This window comes from Limulus polyphemus, unplaced genomic scaffold, assembly GCF_000517525.1.
Source record: "Limulus polyphemus unplaced genomic scaffold, Limulus_polyphemus-2.1.2 Scaffold169, whole genome shotgun sequence".
In the NCBI taxonomy this organism is placed as follows: Eukaryota; Metazoa; Arthropoda; class Merostomata; order Xiphosura; family Limulidae; genus Limulus; species Limulus polyphemus.
Genome location: NW_013665779.1, coordinates 628,542 through 651,227, shown reverse-complemented (window position 1 = coordinate 651,227; position 22,686 = coordinate 628,542). Strand labels below are relative to the sequence as shown.

Sequence of the window (22,686 nt, the reverse complement as noted above, 5' to 3'; positions counted from 1 at the left end):
AAGGATATATTTGTTCATATGACTGATGCAGAATACGATAACTACTGATCAACCAAAATAAGGATATATTTGTTCATATGACTGATGCAGAATACGATAACTACTGCTAAACCAAAATAAGGATCTATTTGTTCATATGACTGATGCAGAATACGATAACTACTGCTAAACCAAAATAAGAATCTATTTGTTCATATGACTGATGCAGAATACGATAACTACTTATAAACTAAAATAAGGATGTACTTGTTCATATGACTGATGCAGAATACGATAACTACTGATAAACCAAAATAAGGATGTACTTGTTCATATGACTGATGCAGAATACGATAACTACTGAAAAACCAAAATAAGGATGTACTTGTTCATATGACTGATGCAGAATACGATAACTACTGAAAAACCAAAATAAGGATCTATTTGTTCATATGACTGATGCAGTAAGCTTTCAAATTAGCCCTTTCGCGACCTAGAATTTTCTGTTCTCAGTAACCAGAAGAACAATGGGAAACTTGACGGAATACCATTCTTCATAATATTTTATTGAAAAAGGCTTTGCAAACCACATAATCATTGGATTCATCGTAAAAAAACAACAACAACCAAAACACCGTTATCAAAGTATACCCACACTGTTCTTGGAAATAGAAATGGCGTGGGTTACACTCCTATAGGCCCGGCATGGCCAGATGGTTAGGGCGCTTGATTCGTAATCTCAGGGCAGCGGGTTCGAATCCCCGTCCCACCAAACATGCTCGCCCTTTCAGCCGTGGAGGCGTTATAATGTGATGGTCAATCCCACTATTTGTTGGTAAAAGAGTAACCCAAGAGTTGGCGGTTGGTGGTGATGAATAGCTGCTTTCTCTCTAGTCTTTCAATACTAAATTAGGGACTGTTAGCACAGATAGTCCTCGTATAGCTTTGCGCGAAATATAAAAGAAACAAACGCTCCTATAGTAAGCAAGGAGATAAAAGTGAAACCAACTCGAACAAAGCCTACAAAAATATGACAAATAAAGAACTTTTACGATTGACAAACAGTGGTCTGCTTCAAAGAATAAGAATCCAGTTAGTGTGGTGTGAGTACTTTAGCCTGAGTCGTTTTATTTCTGCTTGCTAGTTGCTCTTCGAGGACTGAAAAATTGAGCCATCAGTCAGTTTTATTCGATTAAGAGCCTAGTTTCTATTAAGAATTATAATAAACGAGAGTCAAATGAGATATCTAAGTATGATATTTAAAGGTTTATATAACATTGAATAAAGCCGGGTTTAGAAGATCGTTTCGTTTGTTTACAGGCAATTGTAAAGCAACGGTCTTTTAATGAGGAGCCGGGAGTCTAACGGGATGAGATGTGGGCTGTCTGTTCGTGGGAAATATATATCTCATTAGCAAACAAAGTGAAATATATCTAAAGTTTCATTTATATCAGTAAAGTATGATTATATATTGCAACAAATAAACAAAAATAAACTTAAGTTCCAGTTTGTGAAACCTGACATCGAATATTTCAAATTATCGCAATCAATGTTAATGTTAAAATGCTTGTTTAATCTTTTCCTGAAATATTTTAATCTACTGATCAATTATTTGAAATGGTAATAAAAACAGTATCAACAAACGAGAACATTGCGATCTGGGGGAATTCTGTTTCTACTGGTGTTAAGCCGTGACTTAACTCTTTCAGAGCAGGATCAGTTTAAGACAAATACAACAGACAATAAGCCAAAAAATATTAAGTGCTTAGAAGGTAATATACTTTTTTCTTTCTTTTTTTTTACAAAAAACAGAAGCAAGCATAAGTTTTAAGCCAAACACATAAACACATTCACATAGATAACACCATTCTTTCAAATACATAACATTGTTAAAGCCCTGCCCTTTCGTAAAAAAAAAGACGCAAATAAGCAAATGAAATTGATCAATTCTTAATCATTTAATATCACAAAATATATAATTTATATTTATAATATATAGTGTAAATTAATTGTACATAAATCTCTCTTGTTTAAAAATGTGATCATTTTCAGGTTTGCCTATCAGTTTAAGTGAGGCGAATTAACGTTTTTATGTCTGTAAAGACAAAGTGAGTTGGCTGAAATGGCTTGTGGTGAATTATTTGTATCTGTCTGTTGGAAATAATAGTCCAGTCAGCAAAATGAACACCCCGAGGGAACTCTGGTGAGCGAATGTTACACAACTTTGGTTTTAGACGTCGTTCACTATTACAGAAGTTCTCGGGGAACAAATGGACCGAGCCAACAAGTGATGTATGCTTTTTACAAAGACAAAACACAATGTGACGAATACTGGAGGGTAATAGATAAGGAAATGATAAAAAAAATTGAAGAAATGAAACTCGGCTTCTCAATTGCCAGACAATTATATTATTTTTTATCGAACAAAAGAACACATTAAGTCATTTTTTTCTTTTCGGAACCTATACATAAACAATTTTCATTTTAATTTGCAGTGAAAGAACGGCATTTTTCTTACTTGCTGAAAGCCCCGCAGGTTCAATGTCTCCCGCCGTCCATCCAACAAAATCTGTAAATCCTGCCGGTTCAGACATACTTCGTGACTTATCAAGCAGTTAAGGCCCTATAAATACATAAAAATCAGCCAGAAGATAAATTTTTTGTTGAATTCTAAGTAAAATTTTCGTGCATCTTGCATATATTTCACATTTATAAACACACGCATGCATTGTACTGTGGAAGACATAATGTACTTTCCTGCTGAGTGCAAGACTGGTAAAACATTATTTTGTCCAAGATGCGTGTGATGTCGTATTTTTTGTGTGAAATAAAATCTTAGATCCATTTATTATAGATCCTGCGTTATATTAAACATTAGATAAATGTAGTATAAATCCTGTGTGAAATAAAATATTAACCCATTTAATATATATCCTGTGTGAAATGAAATACTAAATCTATCAAACACTACTAAATAACCCAACTTTTAGTATAGATTCTGTTTAAGAGGAGTATTAAATTTGGGAGCAAATCTTGTATGAAATGATAGTCATTAGGGTTATAAATAATTTATTTTGAAGTTGGCGTTTTAAACAGACTTGTATTTTCAGGATTTTAAAATTATTTTAAGAACAGTACGCCCAAACAAATCTAGACACATTAACATAGGTTAATAGGACATGTCTTTTTACACTGATGCTGTGTCAAGCAAACAATAATTTTATTCTTAATCAGACTTTCTCAGAAACCTATTCGTTTGTTAAAAAACAGGTTTATTGTAATGGTCTTTGCATTTATATAATCCCCAAGCTTCAAATCCCAATTTCACAGATACTAGCCATTTAAAATAAAACATCCACTGTGCATTTTCTTAAGCTATATCGTAACTTTAAATGTATTAAATGTGTGTTAAACAATTTTTATGAGGGCACACAATTTCATATTTGTAAATATCCGTTTAATAATGCTTATATAATACAATATTATAAAATATTTTGTGCCTATATATAAATACCACATTGTAAACACTGTAATTTGAAGTGTGAGGAGAAATATACTTGATTTAGGCTGAGGAGAAATATAGTTGATTTCATTTACTCCTTCAAAGCTAGCAACTTCATAGATTGCATATATTAGTATACGTGTGTGTCTGTCTTGAAAAATATTTTATAATTTATTTGTTCATTAACATTATAGATTTAAAGTGTGGGAATTTAGTTGGTGCCCAAGTACGTAAATCAAAAGAAGAAAACAACTAGATAGGCACTCTCAAAAAAAGTAACTGTAAGCGAAGTATGAGCTTGAGAATTCTGCCGTATTTCGCTCTTGATACATATAATCAACGAAACGAGATATCCATAATGCACTAGTTTAGCTAGCAAGAACAATGTCATCTTAAAAAAGAATCACGGGTTCGAATGCTAGATACTTGTGAATACAGCTTGAAACAGAATTGCAAAGGTTTCTAATGTTTGTTAAGGCATAATGGAAGGTTTCTTCCTGACGAATTAACGAAATCGATCTCGGGCATTAGTTTGTGAATCAGACGACTTTAATAGGGAGGCTTCTTTCATCTTTAGCCCTAGCTAAACATATTGGAGGTGACGACTATGTTCAACTATACTATATTTGGTGGGTGATCTGAAATCAGTGTGTTCTTTCATACATGTTATTAGTTTTCTTTTGGTAGAGCCAATATAATCTTACTGACAGCTTGAAAAATGATATTGTAAAATATTAACGACAATTGTAAGATAGGAAAACATGGTCCTTAGATTTGAAAAAAAAGTTATAGGTGACAATTAGGTTTGAAAACACTTTAATTGTACTTGTGTGTGTAACCTACGAATAGCTTGTCTTAGTTGATTCTTAATAACTAAGGAGTATTTAACCATAAAAGGCAAAACAAAAACAACATAATATTTAGACACTTCAATTGGAATAATATTACACAGGTTTTTCTAATTTAAGTATTCACAAAGTGTTTTGTCAATCATTTCAATAGGAAACAGACTTTTATACGAAAAATCCTTGATGTTAATAAATTCTTAACTTTTCTTATACAATGTACATGCAATTCGATTGCCCTGTTGCCTTACGTTAACCAGTCAGAGAAGTGTTTGAATTGACGTCACAGAGTGTTTGTAGAAATACTTTGAATTCAAACTGTAGTGTGTGTTTGTTGTGGTGTTAGCCAAAGCATAAAGTTCACTTAGACATGTAAGTCGCAAACAGCAAAGCGAAATCCAACCTTTTCTTTAGGTTTCTGAAAACAGGTTTATTTTTAACAAGGAATAACGGATTTGTAATTAAAAATTTCAGGTGCTCAACTCTAATCAGTTTCCAAAAAACAGGAAATGAGGTATTACATATACACTTCAAGGTTCATCGTTTTAAATTTTCATGTTTCTGAGAGAAACAATACTTGAAGAAGTTAATACAATTATCATATTTCTACTACAAGTAAATTTCAGCACAATAAAAATGCGAAAAGAACCTGCGTCTTCATATATATGTGCTAAGCTGCTTATCCAACTCAATTTGATGACACATTTAACATCACTGATGTCACAACGACGTTTTCAGAGCCAATAGTTTGTTTTTTTATTATATTTATATATCTTAACTTTTCTTCCAGGTTAATTTCTTCGGCAAAACAAAAATTATATACTGAGAGACCTACCATCACTCCGATTTCCTCTCCAACTTCTTCCAAAGCCTCAGAAACATCTTTAGCTACAGAATGAGGGGTAAACAATATCTTTATGGTATCTGTGACAACAGCATTTTTTACCCGACTGGCTACCCATCCTTCCTGATTTCGGGATTCTTGTAAATTTGGCTGGCCATTGATTTCCGTAATAAATGGGTAAAATGACCCATTCATAATGACGTCAAATCCCATAAGCTGGAAACACTGGCGACACCTAAGTTAACACATTAATTATGAAGGACCATTATGTTTTTTTCACTTATTTAGTCAGCAAAATGAAGAAAATGAGATCTGCTCTGTAAATTCAAATCACCATTAAGTGCTTAAAGATGACTCGCATATACCATTTCTAGTAATATATTATTCTAAAATAAACTTGAAATTAATATATCAATATCGTATATTTATTTCGTGGGCTTATTCTTATTAAACGATTACAATATCATGTTTTATTTCAAAATAAAGTAAAAACATTTGCTATACGTGGTTCGGTGAACACAGAACTTTTGATAAACGTAAACTGTTTAAGATATTTTTGAGCTATCTGATTTATTACGTGATTTTTTTTAATTTTAGCAACTTCGCGAAGCATAGTCAGTAATTTAAAAACTAACATTAGAAGATGTGAGTTTCGGGAAGAATAGGGATCACAATTTTGATTTGAGAATTTTAAACGCTCGTGGTTAATTTTAACACGTTATCTGTCATAACAAATGGCAATACATTTTGTTGTGCATGCCACGTTGATGGTAATATGCTCCAAAACTGTGCTTTTATATATATCGGGAATAAACAAAAATGGCGTTACTTGGAAGTTGGAATTGATGCTTACTAGGAATTTTGTGCGTTTGGAGTCGTTAGTTTGTAGCGAGTGTCGACTCCATACTCCATGGAGAAATGGAAGGTCTACTCCCTGTACTTCCATGGATCGCTTTGTGACAGTGTGATGCTGTGTTCGTGTCGTAGTTGTTTTATAGTACTTATGCTTCTATTGTCATCTGTACCTCTTCGAGTGCAACAGAAGGAAGTTGTGCTTAATGTTACTGATCATGACTGGGATTCTGTTGGCAAGAGTAGTGCATATAATATTGATGACCAAACGAAAATACTGTAGATTCACTAGAGGGTTAGTCTAGTTACATAAAACTTCCGATCAGAGTAGGCTATGTACTTAGAGCGTAGCTAAAAATCAGCCTGGCCATCAGTATAGCTAATCAGATATACTTTTCTTACGTTTCTGTTTATAAAGATTAGAATGTATTGTTTCATCAGTTGAGTACCTTCGCTGTGAACGGTATTTTCGGTCATAATCCCAATATGTCTCGCGACGTTCGACTAGCTTAGAATATTCAAGATATATAATATCGGATTTATCAATGTATGTATATATAAGACACAGAAAAAATACAATGAGTATGATATCGATCCATTACATTTTGGATTATCACATAGAATATAATACGTCTTAAGAGATTTGTTATATCTGTTACTATAATTGTGTAATTGTTTGTCTAAATATGGTATGGGCCATTTTAGGCCCTTACGAAACACCGATATTTTCTCGTGACTTAAAATCATTCTTTACATTAAACGAAATTTAATTCTGAAATGGTTTATTTTCGCCAGCATACTTAGCTTTTATTCTCACAACTAAACTAATTAGCATTTTTCCATATAATTATTATATTCATTAATGTAGTTACTATGTATTACGATTAACTGTTGATTTTCGCATGCTAAAAGCAACGTCAAACAGACCTTATTGAGTTCAGTCCATCCGTTTGACCACTAGTTGTTGACGATGACGCAATTAGGACGTCAGTCAATAACAAAGTCTTTGTTATGGCATCGTGAAGATTGTTTAGAGTTAATTTAACGGTTTGCATACCGTGGTTCCGTGCGACGAAATACCAAAACTGAGATAGACTCCATAATCTCCCTGAGATCTGTGAGAAAAATACTATAAATCAGAAAAAAACAACTAAAACTTGCTCTGAAGATTTACAAACACAATTTCTAGAAGCTTTCTAGAAATAAAAAGAAACATTGAATATTTGCAGTTGTTGTGCACTTAATTTTCGTACTTCTGTCTAACGACTCTAAACTTTAATATAACTAATCACGAAGTGAATAATAAATGTTATACAATAACACATCCCACTAAATTTGAAACAAGAAATAAGCTGGTTTCTAAATATTCAGAACCCTACGTTTTGGAGTGGGACATCTATACTTTATTTATAACAACGATTGGTTGATATACATATACAAAATTTATCTGAAATATTATACTTAATTGCTACTTATTATTGTAAGATAAAAACGAATCTTATCGTGATATCCCTGAATAACTTTGATTTATCTGAAACTAGTAAATGTATCCAGCAATGATGGACGTAAAAAGTAATACTATAAATGAGCGTGGCCTGACACACTTCCACTATTTTCAACCATAGGCGGCGGAACCAGGGTGCACGTGCCCCCAACATTTTAGCAGATAGTGAAGTGCCCCTTTCAATGGGGAATAGAGAGTTGTGTATAATAATCAGGGAAAGTCGCTGTTGCAACATAGCAGATAAGGTGCCTCAATCGTCGATGCCCCCCCCCCCCCACCACCAATTCAAATCTTTGTCGCCGCTTGTGTTTTCAGCTATAATATAAGAATCGTTATTCCGATACAAAGTGGCATTAAATGTCACATTCTTTGAGTGTTGACTTCAAGTATCTTATAACGACCTCATTGCTCAGCTGAGCTCTCAACTACGGAAGTAAGGCATCAAAACTGACATCGTCGTTATACTCAAATTGATTTTCTAAAGGCTCATCCATTTTAATTCTATCACTTGCGGAGGTCCACCCGAGTTCCACTACCAAATATAATCGAAATTAGTGCAATCGGTCTTCACAAAAACTTGTGACATCACACAGACAGTTGAACAACATTATATATTAGACACTACGATAACTATTAAAAACTACTCGTAGTACACTGTTTTCTAGCTATCCAATTTGGATGAACTAGCTAGCATACATCAATGCACGAGAAGACATAGAAGGGTCAGATCCGAACGCTTACTCTCATACGCCACTTCCCGAGGAACCCTAAAGGTACATGCTGGATTTCATGATACCAGTCCAGAGATTCGCCAAGTTATAAGTGAACACACATAGATTTATTTCTAAAAACTGGTTTAAGATAATGACTCATACCTATCAGCCAGGCAGAAGATCTGGTTCAGTGAACTAAGGGTTTAAAACATGAAACATTCGAGATGTCAAATTAGTTATAATCATGTAAATCATCTCCTTCTTAACTTTTACGAAAGTTAAGTTTCAGCCTAAGTTTTTGAAACCATATTTCTGAGTTTAGAGTTTGAATTTCTTCATAAAAATATTTTTAGTATCATTGTTTGGTGGTATATTTAAGAATTCAAGTCAGTCGGTTTTTCTCATTTCCTATTGTTTCAAGTTCTTTTTTCCGAAGTTTAAGGACTAATTATAGAAACTTATTGAAAATAATCATGGAAACGTCGGGGAATAAAATATTAAAGTAAATACTAGGGGAATGCCGTTCCTTTATCGTGTGAGTAAGAAATGTACCAGAGTACTATCTCGTGCCGAAAGTTCACTCTGGTATTGGTTGTCATATAAACCAATCAGAAATTGCTGCACCAGTATGAAGCTTATGAATGTACACAAAGCCAAGAGCAGTCATATGAAATCAGTCATGACTTCCTGGACTGAAATGCAGCATGACAGGCGTGAAGAAATTAGTTTTGAATGATCAATGTGCGACACGTGTTTCAATAAAAGGGTACGTGAAAGTGGTACTATTAATAATAGAAGTGGTCGAGGTATAAAAATAAAAATTTCCAAAAGTGATTTTAAGTATTTCAGGGTATGAGACAGACGTCAATCTAGTAGATATTTTTCCAATAACCTTGCTGTAATCAAAGGTATGGATGTTTTCTCGAGAACAGTAAGATATACATTAGCACTAAGCGGTATCAATGGACGTGTAGCTACTCGGAAACCTCTACTGAGAAGACACAACCACACTACAAGATTAAAATAGGCATCAGAGCATAAACAAAGTTGGAGACGTGTGGTCTTAAGAGATGAATCGAAGTCTGAATTATTCGTCAACGGTCAATGACAGTCTATTGAGTGAAAACGTTATCAGTGTCAATGTATAGTATATATACAGTGAAGTAGGGTGGAGATCATCATATTCATAAGTTATATACAGTGAAGAATGGTGGGAGGACCATCAAAGTCAATGTATAGTGTATATACAGTGAAACATGGTGGGGAATCGTCATAGTCAATGTATAATTAATATATATATACAGTGAAGCATGGTGGGAGAACATTACAAATTTGACCGTTGAAACGTAATGGTAGACTTTGATCCATCATGCCATTCCCGAAAGAACACGGCTTGTCAGGTGAGGGATTCATCTTACAGTAAGGCAATGACCCCTAGCACACAGCAATTGTGGTGAAGTTATGTCTTGACGGTAAAGAAGCTGCTGGAACATTCATAATTATGGCTTGGTTTTCACAAAGTTTCGGTATATACATTCTCAAGGCTGTATGGGCTGTAAAAACCTAGAAATAACTTGGCTGAATTGTGGTGAGTAAACAATGATTTTTGGAACAATAGTTCACAATTACACGTTGATTAATTGTATTGTTGCAAGAAAAGAAAGTACAATGCACTATTTAAGCAAAAGACGCGCATACAAAATATTAGTGCATTGTACAATTCATTCGCTTTTCTTTCGTATTTTCTGAAATAAAGTTTTGTAGCATTAATACATTACCATGTAGATGCTATTACTCGTTGTTTATGACACTTCTATGTGTATCGCTTATGTGTTTCCACATTTGACTTATTATTTTATCTACCCCTTACTTTTCGAAAGCTTCGAGAAGAGCCATAACGATGATACACAAGACCTTCTGAATGTAAATAAGCTCGAAGCGGTGATAGTGACGTCACCAATACGTAAAGGCGTAAGCTGATTGGCTGTCCAAATACTTTAAGCTGATTAGGAACAACCTGCTGGACTATAGCCCTCCGACGTTCAGTGCTGTAAGTAAAATTTAAAACAAATTCTCCTTTTTTGTCTACATATAGATGTATTAGACTTAATTATTTTCACATAAAGTGAAACATAAACAATGTATTGAAATAATGAAAAAATGTAGGTTAATTAAATGTTCAAAATACCTAAACAGTTATAAGTTAAACAAGAACTTAGCTTATATTATAAACAGTGTTTTGCCAAAAGTATATTGACACCACTAACATATAACAATGGTCACTCAGCATGAATTACAAGGAATTTCAACAAGTTTAAATATAGCGACACACCAATTAAGTATTATAATACTTGATGGAAAAAAGTACAGTCTTTGGATTGCCGTTTAAAGTGTATCGAACTCCAAGTTCGTCATCTTGACGAAGTTGTATGGAGTATGCTGACGTAGAACACTTGTACCCTTCGGAAAACTTGATACCAATTGTTGTTGGAAAAGAGTATTACCCGATCATAATGTTAGAGATTTTTCTGAGGTTATTTAATATATTTGAAATCACTAAAAATATACTTCACAAATGTTAGATGGATTATGCTGTTATGGTTACAGTTACAAAGTCGGGAAAAATAGGGATATTTAACTCTCTTTCTTTTTTATTTTTTGTTTGGGTCTAAGTATTTCGACCAGTAAAGCGGATTTAGTTCAGGTTATGATTAAGGTAAGAAAGTAAAAAAGGAAACTGAAAAAAAAATAGAACCAGAAGTTGTATTTTAGGCTAGGTAGATTATTAATGATGAAGAGTCTTTAAGATGCCAAAACGTTGTAAAATATGTAATTTTATAACGAATTTCAAGGCAGGGAACAATTCGTTTGTTATTGTGTGTCCCCTTTTTATGCATTGTATGTGTAAGTTATCTTTCAAGAGTCCTTACATCTAGATGGAAGGGAAAGAAAGTTCTTTGAAATATGTTTTTTTTTGTACTTTAACCAGTTTAATACACGTGCATTGTTTTGATACTTAATTATAACATATTGATATTTACTAACTCCTTGAGCTTTAGTGCTTTAGTAAGGTGCCAAATAACAATTATCTAACATGCGTGTATGGCTTAATTCTATCTGGATTGTAAATATTTAATCAACAAATTCAGTAATTGAATAGATACTTAAAATAGAGTACGCACCACATAAGGTTTTGCAGTTACTAGTTAAATAAGTGGAAATGATACCCTACAACTTGTAGACTAAATAAGAAAAAAAAGCAACGTTTCGAGGAAAGGCTAATGAGTTTTCCAGCTAAAATTTTTCTTTTTAGATGTAATACATAGAATTTCAATTTGTAAAAAAAGAGATGAGAATAATGATGACATTTCTTTGCGCAGCTACAATTGTAGAAATGTGGGAAATAATCATTTGAAAACTCTTAATAACATTTCAGTGTCGACATAGCAGAGTTTTGGCTTTACTGGACTACTTCTGTCTCTTTCTAGAGTGGGGCTATTTGTTTTGTTTTGAATTTCGCGCAAAGCTACACGAGGGCTATCTGCGCTAGCCGTCCCTAATTTAGCAGTTTAAGACTAGAGGGAAGGCAGCTAGTCATCACCACCCACCGCCAACTCTTGGGCTACTCTTTTACCAACAAATAGTGGTGTTGACCATCACATTATAACGCCCCCACGGCTGAAAAGGCGAGCATGTTTGGTGTGACAGGGATTCGAACCCTCAGAGTGCGAGTCGAGCGCCCTAACCATCTGGCCAAGCCGGGCCCAGAGTGGGACTACTCTAGCAACAGACATAAACTAGTCCATTAAAGCTAAAACTCTACTCCTAATTACGGGTATTAGAAAGAAGGAAGGTTAGTCTTATCAAAATATAACTTCTATAAATTAGTGAAGAATGTAAAATTTGCAACTTTTATAGCAAGAAGACAATTATATGACGTGTTATATTTTATTTAAATAACTACGGCAATTATTAGTCCAATAAATTAAAACCAGAATCTTTACCAATAGGGGTAAGCTATTGGTTATACGTATCTTTTAATGATAAATGTTATGAAACTTCACTGCCTACTTTAAAAGTTCTTGCTGGCCTTCTAACGTGAAAATGTCCAAAAGCTTTGGGCCGCTTTTTTCAACTGAAGATACAGATTTTAATATCCACTGGGCGGAAGTCCCGAATGCGTGCGCTACTTCTTGAAACTGGTGACGCTGTTCCGGCAGAGAAAAACAGAGTGGTACCGGTTGCTTCCGCAGGGTGGCTAGAAGGAGCAATTTAGAATTTCCAGAGATTAGAAATATTAAATGGTTATACCAATTTTACCAGAGACTACATCTTTAAAGAATCATACCATGGAAAAGTCTGTAGTTTATAAAACAAATACTAGCAAAAAATGCGTGAAATAGAGTATCCGGGGGCTACGATCGTTGCGCTACACGTAACGTCCGAATGTTGTGATTTACTTGCATTGCACTTGAACATTACAGCAAAAAAAATTTAAAAGTAAGAAAATATCCTTTGACTGTCATATTTAACACGCGAGTTAAACAATACGTGATAATCAAAATGTACCAACTTAGATCTGCTTCACATCATACAATGCGCAGTTGTTATCCACTACATTGACTACAGGCTATAGGATAGTTACCAGGATAGATGATAACATTTTGAGTTAATACTTAAAAAAATAATAATTAAAATCTACGAATGGATAATAACATTCGATTTCCGAAAGTTAGGCTAAACAAGTTAGTATTAAAATTTTCTTCCTTTTTGTTTCTGAGACTTATTTGGTTTTAGGTTTTCACGAAATTCACTTCCGCTTCAAGTTGATGTTAGTGAACAATAGTTTTCGTTAATGTCTTTCTGTTTTCCAACTAAAAGTAATTTAACTTGCAAATAGAGGCAGTGAGTATGCACCAAAGTGTTAATTGGATTTCAATACACCCGGATTTAAGTCATTGCTGTAATCTAGATAATATAGCGAATGTAATGTTCCAAAGCTAATCTCCGAACTTACACCTGATAGAAATTAAAATATCGATCTAAAAGTGTGAATTTGCATTCTGTTAATGAAGTTCTCTCCATAATGGATTAAATAGTTTAAACAAATCCTCTTGAAATTCAAATCATCCACCATTAGTTCATTTTGTGAATTTCAACGCCCAGTAAATGTAGTTAAAAATTAATTTTCCAGTCGCAGATGTAGATGTTGTGAGCAAGGAGTGATATTTCAATTACATTCAGCTTTATCAAACACCTGTTTCTATGTATATATCAATTAATATTTTACTTCAGGTTAAATGCTAAATAATGGGCTTCATATTCAATTACTTGTGGGACTCAATCTCAGTGTCAACTACCAATAAACCGTGTCACCATATACTCAATTCAAAGTTACCTCAACTGTATGTCATGGTCACGATGGGTTGATTGTTGCTAGCACAATTTACGTTTTGTAGCATATAGGAACTTGAACACAATGGGTTTGTTAGAAGATCTGAAGAAAGGTGAGGTAAGCTACTCTACTTACACAATATCGAAATACATATAGTTGATTTGGGGGCCACTGGGTAAATCCATCATGTTTAAAAACCGTATAAAAGTCAAAGAAAGATGATGACTACTGCATTTTTACTAAGAAATTAAGATAGAACAGTCATGCAAGTGATGGTTCGTACTAAAGCCAAATAAATAGTATCGTATTAAGTTTCGCAAGTATTGATTCTTGTAAAGGAAAAGAAAAAAATCTACAACCAGGTATAGTACTTAGCTGTTCTTTTCTTCTAAAGAGGTTACTAGATTGTAAAACGGTTCATTCTTTTCACATAAAACGTTCATTGGTTGTGAACCACGGCATTATCTTTATTGTTTATTGGTTGTAAAACTTTTTATTTATAACAAACCGCTACCACAACTTAAGTGTTTAGTTAACAAAACAACAACCAGTTTTAACACGAGCCAGCCCAGCATCTATTAGTTCTGAGCCTAAGATGGTCAACAGAGGTGTGTCATTCCGTAAACCGGTGATTTATTTTATTTCGACAGATCTCGTTCAATAAAGCTCGATACAACTTCTAAAACGAAAGCAAACAAACCAAAACAACAACTAAATATTAATGCATATATGGCATGATAAAATCTATATGGATTATACTAAGGTGGTACCACCCTGGGCATTATACCATCCTTATAGTTACTCTTCATTGCGGAGATGGCATTTTTAATTTGAGAATCGCTAGAAATAATCTTGTAATGCGTCGTGCATCTACTTCAGCTTCAACACTGTATTTTAAAGCTTTACTGTGCTGTTAGGTTTACAAAATATTGCAACTAATGATTTCTTATCTATAATTCCAATCGCTTTTTGAAGATAACGATACTACTATGCCATTTTTTAACATTTCACTGTTAATTCAATAACCAGTTGACGAATCTCCGATTCAGCTGGTATGTTAAATCGATTGGGATATCTTCGAATAAGGTTTTCCCTCATCGGATCTGGACCACAGTTTAGCTAAATCTCTACACTTTTCCATCACATTTCCAACCACATCTACAACACTTCAAGCGTGTTTCATTGCTACATAATTTTACTTTTCATTTACAAGCTATCTTCTCCATGTTGACTTTCATGGTTTCGGGTCAGGTCACGAGTCTGGTCCAGCGACATAGACCTCAAAAACAATGCCAAATGTCTTCTTTTTGTCTAAGTAAAATAACCCAAACCTGTCCGGAATGACTCACTCTTTCGGACCCAAATCAAAATATTCCGGGCTACGCGTGTGGTAGGTGTTAAATAATCTTTGCTGCGTTGGACAACTATTTAAGTTTAGTTTGATACATTTATTGCGTTTTGGATAAATTGTGTTTCAAAACTTATAAATTTATCAGCTGTTGCTCCTCGTCGACTGTGAAACTCCGACGTCTATATGTATACATTATTTCTATCACACCAATGCATACGTATTGACAAACTTTGTTCTTCACTCCTTTAACCAACCCTATTTTATTTCTTTTGAAGTTATAAAACCAGTGCGATTATAGTTTGTATTACCAAGTTCGCTAGTTATATAGCATTATATATATATGTGTGTGTGTGTATGTGTGTTAGATATACTAATGCACTATATATATATATATATGTTGCTTTACGGCAAAGCCTAATTCATGTATGTAGTGTAAGCGTAATATCGGATAGAACCATATTTCGCCCGAGAGTAGCCTGAAATTAGTGTTGTATAGCCTGCAGAAGCTTTTATAAGGTGTCTTATTCGTTTACGTGTTTTTTTTTGAGGAGTTGGTTTACTATTAGGTATCGACAGAAAATTATGGCGGTAAGTGTGGTAAGGTTTCCTCACAGATGCTTAGTTATCGGTCACAATTTTTCTTAGTGACAGACGTATTACCTTTCGATTACCAGTGTTGATAGTTGGTCAAGGAAACGATTATTGATAACAAAACTTCTAGATGAGCACTCACTATCACACCCCTTTGAAAGTCGGCAAGTTCTTTGGTCTTATTAATTTCTGCATTTATAGGGCTCAGTCTTCTGATACATAAACAATCAGTCCGTTTTACATATGAAAATACGTACTCTTAAAATATATGTTCCTGGGTCATAATAAAATACCCAATCAATATAAATATATTGTGATGTATATGTTGATGTAGTTGTTATTTGTGTTCTGTGTTTGTGTGCGGTTCAGAAGTCTTTATCAGCATTTTGAATTTAAGTAAGTAAGTTGTCACATTATTTTTTGAAGCGTTAAGAACCGATTCGGTAATTAGTTACTACTTAATTTGCATTAACATTGTTCAAACGTCAGTAATGGAGAAAACTCTATTCATTATGAGACATTCAACCGAACACTGGAAACATTTCAACATATATAAGTTTCCCAATTAACCGCTAACACAGCGTGATGATCTGTAATATTGGCTCACCTGACAGCTGTTTTCCTTTCATTATAGTGGAGCAAAACGCTTCTTTCTTCCACAGTCGTCCTCTTATCCCGGGTATACGATTAATCTGTTGTGTAGAAACGTAAACAACTGTGCACCAGTAACTACTTTATACGCCATAACCGCGTAATTTGATATCAGTGCATGATTATAACAAGCTTTAATATGATGACAAAACACCTTAAACAGAAATACGGTGAATTTAATAACGTAAGACACACCCTGAAATTGCACAAGCAAACAAACTCGTTAAACAAAGGAACTTATCACAGCATGAAAGCTTTAATAATGTCTCATGATTCATATTAATGTAATTCTAATAAGTACGACAAGTTACGTTTGAAAATAAACTATCTAATGATGCACAATCTTTCCTTATCTCTTACAAGTAGCTTTTAGCAGTGTAAGTTTCTTCTTGAATGCGTTGTATTTTCAGTTTTTCTTGTTTATTTTTATTTTCCAAGTCGCTGTTCTTGTTACGATTAGATGCTACCTCAACTATATTATTTTAAAGCCACAACACTTAGTCGAGACTATTCAAATCGTTTAAATTGTCGCTTAAAATACGCCCTCTTCTTTTGTAATCACAAACGATCGTAATATTGTTTTAGAATTACAAACAAAAAAGAGATTACGAAAACCTGTTTCATACGTTCACCTTGCTTTAATAAAATAGTATGTTTTATTACTCTTTCACACGATGGCGAAGTACGATGTTTCTCACTCCATTCTTTAAGTGCCGAAAATACACGATTACTCCCTTAATTAAGTTAGAATCAGAAAACTTTCCCCAAAAAATCACTAATATTTTTCCATGAATTGAAACTTTAGTATTGTTTTTTTGTGTGTTTGTGATTTTCACTGTTTTTTCCCTTTACAGTAATATAATTTGAGAAAACGGATGTCTGTCTGTCAATTGGGTCTGAATATTAATAAAAAGAAGTGAAAAAGAAAACGCAAAAAAAACCACTATAAGTGTAAGACATATTAAAAACAACTCTTACGAATGTATATTAATTTCTATGTATGTGTTGTTAAAATTAAAAAATCTTCTACTGCAAAATTTTTAAAGCATAATTTTCAAGTTATGCTGTAGAATAAATTAATTTTTAAAAGCCAAATTGCAGAGTATTATTTGTCGTTTTATGCTAATAAAAATGGTATTTTTATTTAAGAAAATATACGTATAATAAGCATGCTTAAAATAATATCGGTTGAGTTTACTTAGTGGTTATCAGTATTTGTTTAGTACAAGTTACAGCTTTTACAGAAAGGAAGAATATTTGTTAAACAGTTACGACGTTTCGATCGCTGGTGCAATTATTCTCAACTACACAAGTTTTAATAGTAAACACGATCTACCGTTAAAAGATATGCACTAGCGATCGAAACGTCATATCTGTTTAAAAAATATTCTTCCTTACTGTAAAAGCTGTAACATGTACTAAAAAAATACATGTCTGAACATATTTTGTTTTCATTTGAGTTTCAAATAGATTTGCTTCGTAATTTTCTAAAATTTTGTTTACAAATTCAATGTATTGTTGAGTTTGAGAATTATGTTAACAAGCGCTAAAACATGGATGTTTAATTTAAACTTTTGAAGGATGGATATTATGGAGCCGTTCTTTTGTTAATAAATGCATATACAGTGATTACTAACTAAAACTTTTGAAGGTGTGGTGGGTAGTCACAATATCAACATTGCTGGAAATGGTTTTTAGTTTTAAAAGAACTTTTAGAAAGAGTATATTTTGATGGTCAGATATTCGATTCTCTGTGGTTCTATGTGGTTTATATTTTGTCAACTTTTTACACGTTCCACTAATATATATATGTTAAAATATCTGAGGTGAAGGTTAGACTTTAGAAACGCATTAATTTTATAAATTTCCACAAATAGTCACAACTAAGAAAAAAAAACTATTTTTTAAGAAATAATATCATATTTAAAGATGTAAAGGAACATACATAGGTTTTTTTTTGTTAAGTTTACGGTCCTTCATGTTAATTATTCGAATCCAACAGACACTCCGAAATAATTTTTGTTACGAATTATCCATTATAACGTTTTAGTATTTGTACTGGAGAGCCAATTATAAACATTATACCATTCTTCTAAATCGAATGCTTCAAATATTTGACTAGTGAGTCAAAAGAAGTAATTTGAAACACGTTTATTGTTTCATGCTATGCATAAACTGAGCTCACGTCTTTGGAATACTCTTTAAACACAAATATTTCCTCTAAAACTATTACTATATCTATTCATAAATTGCGTAAAAATATAAATCAAATTTCAAGATGCGTGTGAGAACAAGGTTGGACAAGTATTTGATGAAACTCACTTTTGTTTTATAAAGAACTTTCCAATAGAGAGTGGAAGTTTATTTCTACTTATTGAAAGTGTTCTTGCAACTGAAGGAATACTTTTGAATATTATATAATAATGCAATGCAATTTTCACACATCACCTATAGAATTACCTGGAGAATATTATATTAAAATTAGTCTCACCTTTTGGGTTTGTGATAGTTGTTCAATATCTCTTCTATCTAAACAATGTGTTAGGTCTTTCACGCTGAACGTCATACAAAGTAGCAGCTGCCAGCCCAAAGTACGGGGATTTTTGGATTCTTCTAGTAATGTAATAACAATATGTATTTAATGCAGTGATCTAAAACACCTAATCTCGGCAACAATGAACGTTTTAGGCATAATAAAAGTAGTTAAAATCATGCTTGGCTGCAGTTTCTTACTTTTCAATTTTCTCTTAATTAGTTACTGTTGCTCCGTCAGCTTCGTTTTACATGTATTAAGTTTATTGTGCTGCATACAAATTAGATTTCAGCTATACTTTCGACTGCTACAGGCCCAGCCCTGTTGGCGAGTTCTAGTGTTGGACGAAAGGTCTCCTGAGCAAAGATTTGTGACAAAATAACTGAAATGGTGGATCTACACATCTCTAACTTGAGCCCCCCAGTAGCTCAGCGGTATGTCTGCGGACTTACAACGCTAGAATCCGGATTTCGATACCCGTGGTGGGCAGAGCACAGATAGCCCATTGTGTAGCTTTGTGCTTAACTTCAAAAAACAAAACAAACTCCAACTTGAAATTCGTAAATGAATAACGTGAAGAAAAAACAACCTCCATCCAAGCATCACTTTAAATAGTATACATTTTTTTGGGGAATAACAAGAATGCTTCTCAAAATCTTATTCGAAATTATTCAATATACAAGTAGTTTTATGTTAACGGGTATTATGTTTAACATTTACTATATTTTTTTAATATTGAGATTTGAGGAAAAGAAATACCGAATACCTCTAATTTAAGTAGTTTCGATGACAGTATAAAGTTTTTCTCATTGGGTTAAAACATATTTACGTTTTATACTTTTCAACAAATGGGGAAAAAATTGTTTATTACGTGCACGTAGGCATTTTGTAGACTTTGACATATTTAAAATTTTTATACCTATTGTTTCTTATGTTTAGCATAATTACCTTGATAGTAATTAGAAGCACTTCTTCCTGAACAACATACGGTTTTGTTGACATTTTCTTTTATTCCTTCGTACCATATAGGTGGCGCAACTAAAAAATTTGTAATTTGTAGTGCTTTTTCGTAGAGGGGAAGGTCTCTGGCGATCACACTACGCTGACCGCGGACAATGGCGATTTTTTGTTTCACTTGTAAAACTTCTAAAGTCATCTTCTCAATCTGAGTAAAGTTTATAAAAGATCATCGCACATACAAAATGAAAACTATATTGATAATTCCAAAGTTCAAAACAAGTTAAAATGGCATAGTTCCAGTGGATTGTTACTAGTCATACTTGTTATAGTTGTTACTTGACATTATAGCCAAACGCAGAGATTCTCAAACTTTTCAGACTCGCGTACCAATTTCTGTATATATTTCTTTAGAAGTACAAACCCGGGCCTACTTAAAGCACACACATACATATATACATACATACATACAAACACACGAAAAAAAACCTAGTAGTAAAAATTAATTTTCTAACATTTATCCATTAATGGGAAGGATTTGACTGTATTTTTCGGCACAATTGGAGAATATTTGGTGTGATATTTTGTAAACTTAAAGGGAAGAACACACTATCGAGTTTATGCAGGCGGTTGCAGGCTTTATAAGTTAGGAAAGTAATGTGTATAAATAAGTACACGGGAAGCTCAGGTTGGGCTTATTACGAATTTTATAATTTTAATATTCATTATTTCACGTACAACTGACATTAGCTCCATGTACCCTCATAGTATGCGTCCCACAGTTTGAGAATCAACTGTGTAGCGCATAAATCAATTCATTTTCAGATATCACAAAAGCAACTGTTTAACGTAACATAAGCCTATAGTGATCTATTATCCACGAAAACTACATTGTAAACAGCGTCCTGGTTAGCGTAAAACTAGCCTAGTGATCTATGACCTACAAAAGCTACACTAAAAACAGAGTCCTGGTTAGCGTAAAACCAGCCTAGTGATCTATGACCTACAAAACCTACACTAAAAACAGTATTGTGGTTAGCGTAAAACCAACCTAGCGATCTATGATCCACGACAAATACAGTGAAAAGTGTTCTGGTTAGGATAAAATTAGCCTAGTGATCTGTGACCTAAGGGCATTGCACTGAACACAGTGTCTTGGTTAGCGTGAGACCAGCCCAATGATATATGATCCATGGGTACTTTACTGAAAACAGTGTCTTGGTTAGCGTAAGACCAGCCCAGTGATATATGGTGATCCACTAGCACTATGAAACGATCTCTTGGCCATCTTAAGACGGGTTACTGAAAAGGCTTCTAATAAAGGTATTCAGTCGATTAACCAATAACTTTTATCTATATCTGTATGTGTTACTATGGTTTTTGTGGTTCCTTTGTAGCAAAAAATTAAATGTACAACCTTTTATGATCAATATTCATTTACTTAAACTTAAAATGTGTTTTACATTATTCCTTCTACAAACGTTATAATGCTCAGAAGTCAGTTAGACCTGTATTAGATCATAGATGGCGGAACCGCCAGGGTCCGGGGGCCCTGGCTCGGTCAGTAGTTTTCAAATCTTGGATCGACAGTCCTAAAAAAGCCTAAATGTTTAAAACTGAAACCAAATGTTTACAGACATTTAAGATAAAAATTGTGTTAAAATGTATTTTTATCATTGGCAGGAAAAGTCGTTTTGAGGGCGCCATAATTAATTAGCCAGTCTAGTTATCTAGCCACGGCCTGGTTTCTTTGGAGACTATTTAGACAATTTGTGCGCTTGAAGGGATTTTACGTGAAATAATAAAGTCCAATAATTTTTTATAGCACAAAAATTTAAGCTCACTGAAATCGGGTTCGTTCAACTATTTAAATCTTCCACCGAGTATTAGATGATCGTTGGAATTCTTCCTAATTTCCCCGAAAGGGGGCCGAAGGCCGCTTGGAGGGGGTCACTTGTTTTAACTACTCGCACCTCCATACAGTAGTGTGCTGTCTGTCAGTCAGTCAGTCAGTAGACTTTAAAATAACATCACATAAGGGACCCTTAAAGTTGCAAATTGTACTGCCGTGACGTCAGTGTAACGTGAGCATGCCATGAATCACGAGAAGAATTATGCACTCTGTAGGCTATAACACAGCATGACATATCAACTTCAAAAGCAAGAAATAAAAATGTTTGTTACTCTTCATTTTATTTACTATTGAAACAGAACACTTTTGGTGACCCTGCGGAAGTACATATAGTAAATTATGAGACTTTTGTAGGAACAGGGATTATGTTTAAAGCTATAATTTGTGCGGATATACATTTTGGTCACTGAACAAAAGCACTTGTATCAGCAAGTTTCAGGCATTTCTGATGCGTTCTTATAGGAAATGTACGTCTTTCCCTTGCTTTATTAATAATTGTAATGCTCTTATATCAAGTCTAACGTACTATAACTATTAGGTCGTCAATAAATTAATGTCGCGTTTTGGAACACATTCACTAACCACTCCCGAGAAAACGTACATCATGTATAATAGTTAAACGAACCACCTAAACGTCACGTTAGTGTAGCCTGTATAATGCGTAAAGTTTAGTATACTCTAATCCCTTATAGTGATGGTACACGATGAGATATCACATTTGGCATGTCATGCTGTTTGAATACAAGAAGGGAAATAACGCCTCTGTAGCCACAAAGAATATCAAAGAAGTTTATGGAAGTGTTTTGAACGTTCGTAAGTGCTAACGATGGTTCAGTAAATGTCGTTCAGGTGACATTAGCCTTAAAACTGTGATGGCAGGGGCCGACATGTTGGAATTGATATTGATGCTGTGAAGACGCTTGTTGAGTCTAAACCAAGGCAACACATTCGTGAAGTGACCCTGAAATTGTATGTCTCTCATGAAACAATACCTAAACATCTAAGGAATATGGGAAAACTCCATAAAGAAGGTGTTTAGGTGCCTCGCAAACTCTCT

General features: G+C 33.8%; 1 protein-coding gene across 2 annotated transcripts in view; it reads right to left on the bottom strand.

Moving 5' to 3' along the window:
• The window catches only part of LOC106477743 (cadherin-like and PC-esterase domain-containing protein 1), a 159,058-nt gene that overhangs the window by 36,736 nt on the left and 99,636 nt on the right, over positions 1-22,686 (bottom strand). For both annotated transcript variants that reach the window (XM_013938278.2, XM_022381502.1), the window contains exons 4-11: positions 19,709-19,925; positions 18,719-18,840; positions 16,184-16,268; positions 12,311-12,497; positions 10,110-10,287; positions 6,950-7,137; positions 5,162-5,405; positions 2,498-2,602 (exon numbers count right to left, since the gene is read on the bottom strand). In XM_013938278.2, the coding sequence (XP_013793732.2) occupies positions 2,498-2,602; positions 5,162-5,405; positions 6,950-7,137; positions 10,110-10,287; positions 12,311-12,497; positions 16,184-16,268; positions 18,719-18,840; positions 19,709-19,925 (1,326 nt within the window). The remainder of the gene's footprint in view (positions 1-2,497; positions 2,603-5,161; positions 5,406-6,949; positions 7,138-10,109; positions 10,288-12,310; positions 12,498-16,183; positions 16,269-18,718; positions 18,841-19,708; positions 19,926-22,686) is intronic.